This window comes from Rana temporaria, chromosome 6, assembly GCF_905171775.1.
Source record: "Rana temporaria chromosome 6, aRanTem1.1, whole genome shotgun sequence".
In the NCBI taxonomy this organism is placed as follows: Eukaryota; Metazoa; Chordata; class Amphibia; order Anura; family Ranidae; genus Rana; species Rana temporaria.
Window position 1 is genome coordinate 217,154,126 of NC_053494.1, and position 14,000 is coordinate 217,168,125.

Sequence of the window (14,000 nt, forward strand, 5' to 3'; positions counted from 1 at the left end):
CGAGAGGAAAGCTTCCAGCAGCCTCGTTGCACACAGGCCATGACGTTACGACTTCTGTTCAGTCACATCTCTTCCCCTGAGGCCGTCTGATCCCAACCCAGAGAGGGAATGACACACGCCGCTCGGATTCTGAGTGTCACAGCGCCCTCCCATGGCGATGATGGAAAAGACACGTCAGCTGAAAATATAAATGTAAGCAGTAATAGCTAGATTCAGAATGGCGAGCGCATAGTTGCGGCGGGGTAGCGTATGGCATTTACACTACGCCGCCGTAATTTAGCGAGGCAAGTACATAATTCACAAAGTACTTGCCTGCTAAGTTACGGCGGCGTAGCATAAATCGGGCGGGCGTAAGGGCGGCTAATTCAAATTCGGCTGAGGGGTCGTGTTTTATGTTAATGGGGCTTGACCTGACGTGATTGACGTATTTTACGAACGGCGCATGCGCCGTCCGCCTACATATCCCAGTGTGCATTGCGGCTAAGTACGCCGCACGGTCCTATTGATTTTGACATGGACGTAAATGACGTAAAACCCTATTCACGGACGACTTACGCAAACAACGTAAAATTTTCAAATTTCGGCGCGGGAACGGCGGCCATACTTAACATTACTATTCCAGCTATTTGATGGAATAACTTTAGGCCTGATAATGCGTTACGTAAACGGCGTATCTGTACTGCGTCGGCCGGGCGTACGTTCATGAATAGGTGTATCTAGTGTTTTACATATTCTACGCCGACCGCAATGGAAGCGCCACCTAGCGGTCAGCCTAAAAATTACACTTTAGGATACGACGGTGTAAGACACTTACGCCGCTCGTATCTGAGCCTAATTTAAGCGTATCTGGTTACCAGAATATGCTTAAATTAGCGCCGACGCAAATTCTGACTTAGGCTGGCGTATCTACTGATACGCCAGCCTAAGTCTCTCTGAATCTAGCTAATAATGTGCAATTCTGGGATTATACTCAGTGGAGACCCCTAGGCAGTTGTAACCTAGGCCCCTCCCCACAGGTTTCTGGAGGCTTCACAGTGGGATAACATTGAACTAAGTAGTGTGTATGCTGGCCGCTACATGGAGATGACATCACTACTGGGCATGACATCATCACTACTGGTCATTACATCACCACTACTGGACATTACATCATCACTACTGGGCATTACATCATCACTACTGGGCATTACATCATCACTACTGGGCATTACATTACCACTACTGGAAATTACATCATCACTACTGGGCATGACATCATCACTACTGGACATTACATCATCATTACTGGGCATTACATCATCATTACTGGGCATTATATCATCACTACTGGGCATTACATCACCACTAGTGGGCATTACATCACCACTACTGGACATTACATCATCACTACTGGAAATTACATCATCACTACTGGGCATTACATCATCATTACTGGGCATTATATCATCACTACTGGGCATTACATCACCACTAGTGGGCATTACATCACCACTACTGGGCATTACATCATCACTACTGGGCATTACATCATCACTACTGGGCATTACACCATCACTACTGGGCATTACATCACCACTACTGGGCATGACATCACCACTACTGGGCATTACATCATCACTACTGGGCATGACATCATCACTACTGGACATTACATCATCACTACTGGGCATGACATCATCACTACTGGACATTACATCATCACTACTGGGCATGACATCATCACTACTGGACATTACATCATCACTACTGGGCATGACATCATCACTACTGGACATTACATCATCACTACTGGGCATGACATCATCACTACTGGGCATTACATCACCACTACTGGGCATTACATCACCACTACTGGACATTACATCATCACTACTGGGCATGACATCATCACTACTGGACATTACATCATCACTACTGGGCATGACATCATCACTACTGGGCATTATATCACCACTACTGGGCATTACATCACCACGACTGGGCATTACATCACCACTACTGGGCATTACATCATCACTACTGGACATGACATCACCACTACTGGACATTACATCATCACTACTGGGCATGACATCATCACTACTGGAAATTACATCATCATTACTGGGCATTACATCATCATTACTGGGCATTATATCATCACTACTGGGCATTACATCACCACTAGTGGGCATTACATCACCACTACTGGACATTACATCATCACTACTGGGCATTACATCATCACTACTGGGCATTACACCATCACTACTGGGCATTACATCACCACTACTGGGCATGACATCACCACTACTGGGCATTACATCATCACTACTGGGCATTATATCACCACTACTGGAAATTACATCATCACTACTGGACATGACATCACCACTACTGGACATTACATCATCACTACTGGAAATTACATCATCACTACTGGACATGACATCACCACTACTGGACATTACATCATCACTACTGGACTTTATATCATCACTACTGGGCATGACATCATCACTACTGGACTTTATATCATCACTACTGGGCATTACATCACCACTACTGGGAATTACATCATCACTACTGGGCACTACATCATCACTACTGGGCATTACATCATCACTACTGGGCATTATATCATCACTACTGGGCATTACATTACCACTACTGGACATTACATCACCACTACTGGGCATGACATCATCACTACTGGGCATTATATCATCACTACTGGGCATTACATCACCACTACTGGGCATTACATCATCACTACTGGGCATTATATCATCACTACTGGGCATTATATCATCACTACTGGGCATTACATCACCACTACTGGGCATGACATCATCACTACTGGACATGACATCATCACTACTGGGCATTATATCACCACTACTGGGCATTACATCACCACTACTGGGCATTACATCACCACTACTGGACATTACATCATCACTACTGGACATGACATCATCACTACTGGGCATGACATCATCACTACTGGACATGACATCACCACTACTGGACTTTATATCATTACTACTGGGCATGACATCATCACTACTGGGCACTACATCATCACTACTGGGCATTATATCATCACTACTGGGCATTACATTACCACTACTGGACATTACATCACCACTACTGGGCATGACATCATCACTACTGGGCATTACATCATCACTACTGGGCATTATATCATCACTACTGGGCATTACATCATCACTACTGGAAATTACATCATCACTACTGGGCATTACATCATCACTACTGGGCATTACATCATCACTACTGGGCATTACATCACCACTACTGGACATTACATCATCACTACTGGGCATTACATCATCACTACTGGGCATTACATCATCACTACTGGGCATTACATCATCACTACTGGGCATTACATCACCACTACTGAACATTACATCATCACTACTGGGCATTACATCACCACTACTGGGCATGACATCATCACTACTGGGCAATTATATCACCACTACTGGGCATTATATCACCACGACTGGGCATTACATCACCACTACTGGGCATGACATCATCACTACTGGGCATGACATCACCACTACTGGGCATGACATCATCACTACTGGAAATTACATCATCACTACTGGGCATGACATCATCACTACTGGGCATTACATCACCATTACTGGGCATTACATCACCACTACTGGGCATGACATCATCACTACTGGGCATTATATCACCACTACTGGGCATTACATCACCACTACTGGGCATTACATCATCACTACTGGGCATTATATCACCACTACTGGGCATTATATCACCACTACTGGGCATTACATCACCACTACTGGGCATTACATCACCACTACTGGGCATTATATCACCACTACTGGGCATTACATCACCACTGCTGGGCATTATATCACCACTGCTGGCCATTATATCATCACTACTGGGCATTACATCATCACTACTGGGCATTACATCATCACTACTGGGCATTACATCACCACTACTGGGCATTACATCATCACTACTGGGCATTACATCATCACTACTGGGCATTACATGGACGGAGGTCGCACCAAAATTTACAAACTGACAGCTGGAAGAAGATGAGATTTTAAGAGACAAACTGCTGTGTGAAGCTGGTGATGTCTCTGATTTATGCCCCCGGTGCCCTTCTGTATGTGATGTGCGGCCCTCGGAGCTCTGCAGTCTGTAGCGGGAACATTGATTAGGGGAACGCCATTTATCTCTACCAGCCTCATGTAACATGGTGTATCTCCTGAGTGTCTGGCTGGCCATACACAGTACACACAGCACAGAGCACACATATCACACACAGTATACGCAGGCAGCACAGAGCGCACACAATATACACAGCACAGAGCACACATAATATACACAGCACAGAGCACACATAGCATACACAGTACACACAGCACAGAGCACACATATCACACACAGTATACGCAGGCAGCACAGAGCGCACACAATATACACAGCACAGAGCACACATAATATACACAGCACAGAGCACACATAGCATACACAGTACACACAGCACAGAGCACACATATCGCACACAGTATACGCAGGCAGCACAGAGCACACACAATATACACAGCACAGAGCACACATAATATACACAGCACAGAGCACACATAGCATACACAGTACACACAGCACAGAGCACACATATCACACACAGTATACGCAGGCAGCACAGAGCGCACACAATATACACAGCACAGAGCACACATAATATACACAGCACAGAGCACACATAGCATACACAGTACACACAGCACAGAGCACACATATCACACACAGTATACGCAGGCAGCACAGAGCGCACACAATATACACAGCACAGAGCACACATAATATACACAGCACAGAGCACACATAGCATACACAGTACACACAGCACAGAGCACACATATCGCACACAGTATATGCAGGCAGCACAGAGCACACATAATATACGCAGCACAGAGCACATATAGCATACACAGTATACTCAGCACAGAGCACACATAGCACACGCAGTATACACAGCACAGAGCACATATAGCATACACAGTATACACACCACAGAGCACACACAGTATACACAGCACACGCTACGCAGCACAGAGCACACATAGCACACACAGTATATACAGCACAGAGCACACACAGTATCATATACACATCACAGAGCACACATAGCACACGCAGTATACACAGCACAGAGCACACATAGCACACACAGTATACACAGCACAGAGCACACACAGTATACACAGCACAGAGCACACAGTGCGCACACATGGGGGAATCTAGGATGGAAAAGGACCTGAGGGTCCTAGTAGATAATGGGCTCAGAAATGCCAAGCTGCTGCTAACAAAGCAAAGAGAATATTGGCAATAAAAAAAGGGGATCAACTCCAGAGATAAAACAATAATTCTCCCGCTCTACAAGACTCTGGTCCGGCCGTACCTGGAGTATGCCGTCCAGTTCTGGGCACCAGTCCTCAGGAAGGATGTACTGGAAATGGAGAGAGTACAAAGAAGGGCAGCAAAGCTAATAAAGGGTCTGGAGGATATTAGTTATGAGGAAAGGTTGTGAGCGCTGAACTTATTCTCTCTGGAGAAGAGACGATGAGAGGGAATAGGATTTCAATTTACAAATACCGTACTGGTGACCCCACAATAGGGAGAAAACTTTTTTTTGCGGAAGGGAGTTTAACAAGACACGTGGCCACTCATTAAAATTAGAAGAAAAGAGGTTTAACCTTAAACTACGTAGAGGGTTCTTTACTGTAAGAGTGGCAAGGATGTGGAATTCCCTTCCACAGGTGGTGGTCTCAGCGAGGAACATCGATGGTTTCAAGAAACTATTAGATAAGCACCTGAAGGATCACAACATACAGGGATATACAAGGTAACACTGACCTATCATCAGGGCCGGGAATTATGGGGCCCCTTACACAGCGGTGCAAATTGAGAAGTGGGAGGGGCCCGTTTTACAAAAAAAAATAAGAAATAAAGAAAAATATATATAAAAAGGGGGGTAGCCATCTGTGGACCTCTGGGCCCTTTAATAAAAAGAAATAGAGAATATATATAAAAAATATATATTTATTTTTTTAAAAGGGGGGGGAGTTGCCATCTGGGGCCCTTTGGGCCTCCAGACCTTTTTTTTTAAAAGGGAGTTACCATCCGGGCCCCTGGGGACCTCCGGGCCCCTTACAGGTGTACTGCCTGTACTACACCCCTGATGGCGGCCCTGCCTGTCATCACACACATAGGGGGGACTTTATGTCTTTTATTTCAACCTCACCTCCCATGTAACTCTATATATACACAGCACGGCCCATTGGGGCTCCTCCTTAATCTCTAGTAATCACCAATCATCTTCTATCAGTCAGGGGGCTCCTCCCACTGATCACCAATACAGGGGGCGGGGCTCTACACTGCCCACCAATCAGCGGACAGCACAGCTCTCCCCGTCTATTCCGCTCATTTATATTCATTATTATTACTGAAAATAATTGTGTTACATAGACTCCCCCTCTACCTTGTGCCTCATTGGCCGAATCTAATCGAAGCTCCGCCCCCCTCCTCTTCCGCTTTCAGTTTATTTCGCGCTTTTGCTTCACAGCTTCACTCGTGGCTCCGCCCCCACCCGGCCCATGACACTCCGAAGATCCGCCCTGGATACATCGTAACAAATGTTTCCTGCGTGTGACGTCACTGGAGCGCAGCGTCCTGTGTGCTGCACGTGTGTTGGAGGTCAGTACACCGGGAACCGGAGGAGGGGGAGGGGTGCTCGGAGCTTGCAATACCGGGTACAGGGGGGGGATTTATAATGACGTCACCGATCTCTGTGATGGAAGCGGCCTTCTTACGTCATAGCTGTTCTGCTAAATGTTGTGATGTCATCTGATTATAATATGACATGGGGGAGGGGGGATTTTATATTATTCTGTTTATTTTATAGCTTTAAATCCAAAGGGCCAGATCCACAAAGAAATTACGCCGGCGTATCTACTGATACGCCGGCGTAATTTCAAATTTCCCGCGTCGTATCTTTCGTTTGAATCCTCAAAACAAGATACGACGGCATCTGGGTTTGATCCGACAGGCGTACGGCTTCGTACGCCGTCGGATCTAAGATGCAATTTTCCGGCGGCCGCTGGGTGGCGTTCCCGTTGTAATCCGCGTTGAGTATGCAAATTGGCTATTTCCGACGATCCACGAGCGTACGACCGGCCGTTGCATTTTTTTTCCGTTCGGCTTTTTCCGGCGTATAGTTAAAGCTGCTATCTGGTGGCGTACTCAATGTTAAGTATGGCCGTCGTTCCCGCGTATAATTTTGAAAATATTTGCGTAAGTCGTCCGTGAATGGGGCTGGACGCCATTTACGTTCACGTCAAAACCAATGACGTCCTTGCGACGTCATTTGGAGCAATGCACCCTGGGAGTTTTTACGGACGCGCAGTTCGTTCGGCGGGGGGACGCGCTTCATTTCAATGAAACACACCCCCTACCCGCCGGATTTGAATTCCGCGCCCTTACGCCGCGATAGATACGCTACGCCGCCGTAAATTACGGCGCAAATTCGTTGAGGATTCAAACAAATGCAAAGTAAGTTACAGCGGCGTAGCGTATCTTGCATACGCTGTGCCCTGCGCCGATGTATGTGGATCTGCCCCAAAATCTCTTATAATATTTATTCCCGAAATCTCATATAATATTCATTATTAAATCTGAAATCTCTTATAATATTTATTACATTTGAAATCTCATAATATTTATTAAATCCCAAAATCTCACCATATTTATTATTAAATCCAAAATCTCATCATATTTATTATTAAATCCAAAATCTCATCATATTTATTATTAAATCTGAAATCTCCTATAATATTTATTCTATAAGTCATTTCCAAAATCCATTTCAATCTTCTTTCCCTTTATTTTTTATTAATTAGTCTGCAGATTTTTTTTTAAATATAATCTCTGGAGATCCCGCCATGAAAGTCCTCATTCAGTAACTTCCTGACATAGGGTGACAGCGCCTGACAACGTCTCCTAGTTGTGATAATATTTATTTATTAAATCCAAAATCTCTTATAATATTTATTCCGAAATCTCATATAATATTCAATATTAAATCTGAAATCTCTTATAATATTTATTAAATTTCAAATCTCATAATATTTAAAAATAAATCCAAAATCTCATAATATTTATTAAATCCGAAATCTCATAATATTAAATCCAAAATCTCCTATAATATTTGTTATTAAATCTGAAATCTCTTATAATGTTTATTAAATTCGAAATCTCATATTATTTAATATTAAATCCAAAATATCATAATATTTATTGTTAAATCCAAAATCTCATAATATTTATTATTAAATCTGAAATCTCCTATAATATTTATTCTAAAAGTCATTTCCAAATTCCATTTCAATCTTCTTTCCCTTTATTTTTTTATTAATTAATCCGATTTTTTTTTTTAAATATAATCTCTGGAGATCCCGCCATGAAAGTCCTCATTCAGTAACTTCCTGACATAGGGTGACAACGTCTCCCAGTTGTGATAATATTTATTTATTAAATCCAAAATCTCTTATAATATTTATTCCGAAATCTCATATAATATTCATTATTAAATCTGAAATCTCTTATAATATTTATTACATTTCAAATCTCATAATATTTAAAAATAAATCCAAAATCTCTTATAATATTTGTTATTAAATCTGAAATCTCTTATAATATTTATTAAATTCAAAATCTCATATTTTATATTAAATCCAAAATCTCATAATATTTATTATTAAATCCAAAATCTCATAATATAAAAAATATATATATATTACACACAAATTATTATGGATATATTATTAACCTCTTCCATACCGGGCTTTTATACCCACCTCCATACCGGGTCTATACTGGTACTTCTCTCCTACATGTACAAATCATCATTTTTTTGCTAGAAAATTACGCAGAACCCCCAAACATTATATATGTTTTTTTTAGCAGACACCCTAGGGAATAAAAAGACGGTCATTGAAACCTTTTATTCTGCACGGTATTTGCGCAATAATTTTTCAAACGCCTTTTTTTTGGAAAAAAAAATTGTTTCATGAATTAAAAAAATAACAAAACAGTAAAGTTAGCCCAATTTTTTTGTAAAATATGAAAGATTATGTTACACCGAGTAAATAGATACCTAACATGTCACGCTTTAAAATTGCGCACACTCATGGAATGGCGCCAAACTTCGGTACTTAAAAATCTCCATAGGCAACGCTTTGAAAATTTTTACAGGTTACCAGTTTAGATTTACAGAGGAGATCTAGTGCTAGAATTGTTGCTGGCACTCTAGCGCACGCGGCGATACCTCACATATGTGGTTTTAAACGGCGTTTACATATGTCGGCGGGACTTGCGTGTGCGTTCGCTTCTGCGCGCAAGCTACTGGGGACAGGGGCGTTAAAAAAAATGTTTTATTTCTTTTTTTTTTTTTTACATATTTATTTCTTTTTTTACACTTTTTTATTTTATTTAATTTTTTTTATTATCACTTTTATTCCTATTACAAGGAATGTAAACATCCCTTGTAATAGGAATGTGTGTGACAGGTCCTCTTTATGGACCTCACATCTCTCCTCCAGGCCTGAAAGCATGAAATCGGTGAAAAAAAATTCACCGATCTCATGTTTACCGTTGCTTAGCAGCCGCAATTGCGGCTTTGTTTACTTACGGGGACCCGGGCGTGACGTCATCACATCGCGCCCGGGTCCTCCGACGGTCATAGAGATGACTGGTGACCATCTGGTCACCAGTCATCTCTATGCTTCCTGCGAGCGCCGGACGATTCGTTCTCCGGGCCCCCGATGGCACAGGAGAGCCTGGAGAAGCACCGGATGGCGGCGGGAGGGGGGGGATGTCCCCTCCCGCCGCCTGTAAGAACGATCTAGCGGCGGAACCGCCGCTATGATCGTTCTTACGTTGTGCAGAATCGCCGGCACAAGAGAAGGATATCTGAATGATGCCTCTAGCTGCAGGCATCATTCAGATATCCACCCGGAAAGCCCAGGACGTCATATGACGTCCACTCTGAACGGCAGAGGTTCTTTGTGGACGTCATTTTACTATGGGCCGGTAGGGAAGTGGTTAAGAATAAATTATAAATATAATAAATTATATAATTTTATATATTTTTTTTATTATATTTATAATTTATCCTTAATATATCAATAATTTGTATAAAATATATAATTTTTTATACAAATTATTATGGATATATTAGTTATAAATATAATAAAAAATATATAATTTTTATATAATATAAATTATATAATTTATTATATTTATAATTCATTCTTAATAATATATCCATAATAATTTGTATAAAAATTATATTATAATATTATTTTGTTATTTTATGAATATATTATAATTTGGGTAACGAATTGTTAATTGAATCCTACTGCTCCAATTGGAGGACTTTTGGACCCCTCTCACCATGACCTGTATGGTTATAATGTCTCAATAATAATAAATGGGACCCTGCTGTCCCTTCCCCGGTTGAGGTGGCCATTGGGTGGACATGACCGTTGACTATTACTTACCCGTTTCTCTTGTTTCCAGGTTTGGACCATGGCTCTCCAGCTCCTCCTGAGGGTCTGCACCTTCACCCGGAATCACCGGGGTAAGCTCCTTGGCGCCTCTTCCTTTGGCCTGTTTGCCGCCAATATTTCCTATCACGTCTTCCCAGAGTTGACGTTCCGGAAGCTCTACCAGTCGTGGTCCAAGGGGGAACCCGCCCAGCTGTCCGACAGACTTCACTCGCTCTTCCGGGATGTCCTAGAGGAAGCAAACTGCGGCTCCCCCACCGGATACACCCCCTTTGCGGCCTACGGCTTCCACCCGGTCAGCGCCGGCGTTCCCTGGCTCCCGGCCGGATGCTTAATCGGCATTCCCGCCAACTATAAAAACACGGCGGAGGACGGGTCAGGAATTGTGGACCGGTTGTTGGTGGTCGGTGGCGAGGAGGTGGACTGGAACAGCGACGTCGGGAAAAGGTTGAGGGACACTTTGACGTTCTCATCAGACGCTCAGAAATTCTCTTTGGCCCGTGAGGCCATCCACGCACAGAGTAGCGGCCCCGTGATCCAGGCGTCTGTGGCCCCCGCCTGCTTTGCCGCCGTCTGCTTTTCTAGCGTGGGGCTCAAGCAGCTCCTAGGTTTGTATTCCGGCCCCATGTTATTCAGGGGGGTCTTCAATTTGCTGGCCGCCACGCTCGGCTTCACCGGATACTGCCTATGCTACGACTCGATCAGTCAGTGGTTGGATTACAGGGCCGATCGCAAAGTAGCCGCCGTATCCAGATCCTACGCCCAGGGGGGGCTGGAGTTCTACGAAAAAATATTGGCCCGCAACCGGATCCTGCGAGGAATTCTGGGTAAAAAAGGGGAGGCGATGTACGCGCCGAGCGGGAATTTGTTCCCCAGACAGAAACTGCGACTGAAGCATGCGTCTTACACATCCCGGAGAGACCGGATACAACATACACTGAAGACCATGCAGTCGTGATCGAGGACGAAACATTTTAGGGGGGGAGCAAGCAAATATATGCAAAATTTTCTTTTTTTTGTTTTGTTTGGGACAGAATGAGGAGAGTTGGATCCTCTGTAGGGTTATGATGGTTGTCTGGGGAGATTTCCTCTCGCTTTCTATTCTAAAAATTGCATTCTCCATATACAGTGGAACCTCAGTTTACGAGTAACGCGGTTAACGAGCATTTTGAATAACGAGCAACTTTCGGTTTGCAACACAAGTAGAATTCAAGCTAATTGGGTGTGCAGTACCGCATTTGGCCAGCGAGGGCGCCGGAGCCATTCGGAAATACTCCGTTCCCGGGTGTTTCCAAGGTTTCCCGAGGTCAGCCGAGCTGTCCACGGGTCTTTCCGAGTCTCTCCGGCAACCCCTCCACCTCTGGCCACATGAGGTATTGCATGCCATTGAAGTCGATGCGGAACGAATTATTTGCGTTTCCATTGACTTCTATTGGTACCAGTGGGAGGAATAGTGTCCCATCATTGGTGTCAGTGGGAGGAATAGTGTCCCATCGGTGTCAGTGGGAGGAATAGTGTCCCATCATTGGTGTCAGTGGGAGGAATAGTGTCCCATCATTGGTGTCAGTGGGAGGAATAGTGTCCCATCATTGGTATCAGTGGGAGGAATAGTGTCCCATCATTGGTGTCAGTGGAAGGAATAGTGTCCCATCATTGGTGTCAGTGGGAGGAATAGTGTCCCATCATTGGTATCAGTGGGAGGAATAGTGCCCCATCATTGGTGTCAGTGGGAGGAATAGTGTCCCATCATTGGTGTCAGGGGGAGGAATAGTGTCCCATCATTGGTGTCAGTGGGAGTAATAGTGTCCCATCATTGGTGTCAGTGGGAGGAATAGTGTCCCATCATTGGTATCAGTGGGAGGAATAGTGCCCCATCATTGGTGTCAGTGGGAGGAATAGTGTCCCTTCATTGGTGTCAGTGGGAGGAATAGTGTCCCTTCATTGGTATCAGTGGGAGGAATAGTGTCCCATCATTGGTGTCAGTGGGAGGAATAGTGTCCCATCATTGGTGTCAGTGGGAGGAATAGTGTCCCATCATTGGTGTCAGTGGGAGGGATAGTGTCCCATCATTGGTGTCAGTGGGAGGGATAGTGTCCCATCATTGGTGTCAGTGGGAGGAATAGTGTCCCTTCATTGGTGTCAGTGGGAGGAATAGTGTCCCTTCATTGGTGTCAGTGGGAGGGATAGTGTCCCTTCATTGGTGTCAGTGGGAGGAATAGTGACCCATCATTGGTGTCAGTGGGAGGAATTGTGTCCCATCATTGGTGTCAGTGAGAGGAATAGTGTCCCATCATTGGTGTCAGTGGGAGGAATAGTGTCCCATCATTGGTGTCAGTGGGAGGAATAGTGTCCCATCATTGGTGTCAGTGGGAGGAATAGTGTCCCATCACTGGTGTCAGTGGGAGGAATAGTGTCCCATCATTGGTGTCAGTGGGAGGAATAGTGTCCCATCATTGGTGTCAGTGGGAGGAATAGTGTCCCATCATTGGTGTCAGTGGGGGGGAATAGTGTCCCCATCATTGGTGTCAGTGGGAAGAATGATCTAATATGTAGAAAATACACTCCAGATTGTAGAATCGGGACGTTCAGTTTACAGCAACGCTGTGGGGGTCACTTGGACAGGAAGTGGGGGACCCAGGAAGCAGTAATCCTTCGCTGGGATCCTTTCTGACACTTTGGCACTAAAAACATTTATAAATCTTCTTCCGATGGGACAAATATCTCGGTGAGAAGTCGCTGCTCTGCATGTCTTCGCGGTTTCTGTCCTCTAGGTGGCGATGGTTCCCTGTAATCCATGTATGATTCTAAAGTTTTATTTCAATAAACTTGACTTTTTCCTTTTATTTTATTTTAAATTTTTCACTTTGCTGTCCTGTGATGTCACATGTTTAGAAAAAAACAGAGAAAAGAACCTCAATTTTCATCGGAACGGGCTGGAAGGACAGCAGCTTGTAAGGGTTTGCATTTGATACTCTGTGTGTGTCCCCTATAGTTATAAATTGCTGCTTGCCATACCTGTGCAGTGCCTTGAAAAAGTATTCTCCAATGCTCTAATTCATCCCTAAAGTCTTCTGATGGGTAGAGGTCAGGACTCTGTGCAGGCCCGTCAAATTCCTCCACCCCCAAACTCGCTTTTCCATGTCTTTATGGACCTTGCTTTGTGCACTGGTCATGTTGGAACCCCACCATGCCTGACTGTAGACAAGACACACTTGTCTTTGTCCTCCTCACCTGGCCCCCCCCCCCCACACACGCCTGACACCATCTGACACCAAATACCTTTATCTTGTCTCATCAGACCACAGGACATGGTTCCAGTAATCCATGTCCTTAGTCTGCTTGTCTTCAGCAAACTGTTTGCGGCTCTTT

At 44.1% G+C, this 14,000-nt stretch overlaps 1 protein-coding gene across 2 annotated transcripts; it reads left to right on the forward strand.

Annotated features, from left to right (window-relative positions):
* Positions 1 to 6,677: 6,677 nt before the first annotated feature.
* On the forward strand, positions 6,678 to 11,818 carry TMEM177 (transmembrane protein 177). Of its 2 annotated transcripts, none has more exons than XM_040355636.1 (2): positions 6,678 to 6,762; positions 10,645 to 11,818. In XM_040355636.1, exon 2 carries the CDS (start codon positions 10,654 to 10,656, stop codon positions 11,587 to 11,589), a length of 936 nt encoding a protein of 311 aa, XP_040211570.1. In that variant the 5' UTR covers positions 6,678 to 6,762; positions 10,645 to 10,653; the 3' UTR covers positions 11,590 to 11,818. The 2 variants fall into 2 exon arrangements, with proteins under 2 accessions (XP_040211570.1, XP_040211571.1); XM_040355637.1 differs by having other exon boundaries at positions 6,762 to 6,818.
* Positions 11,819 to 14,000: the final 2,182 nt, after the last annotated feature.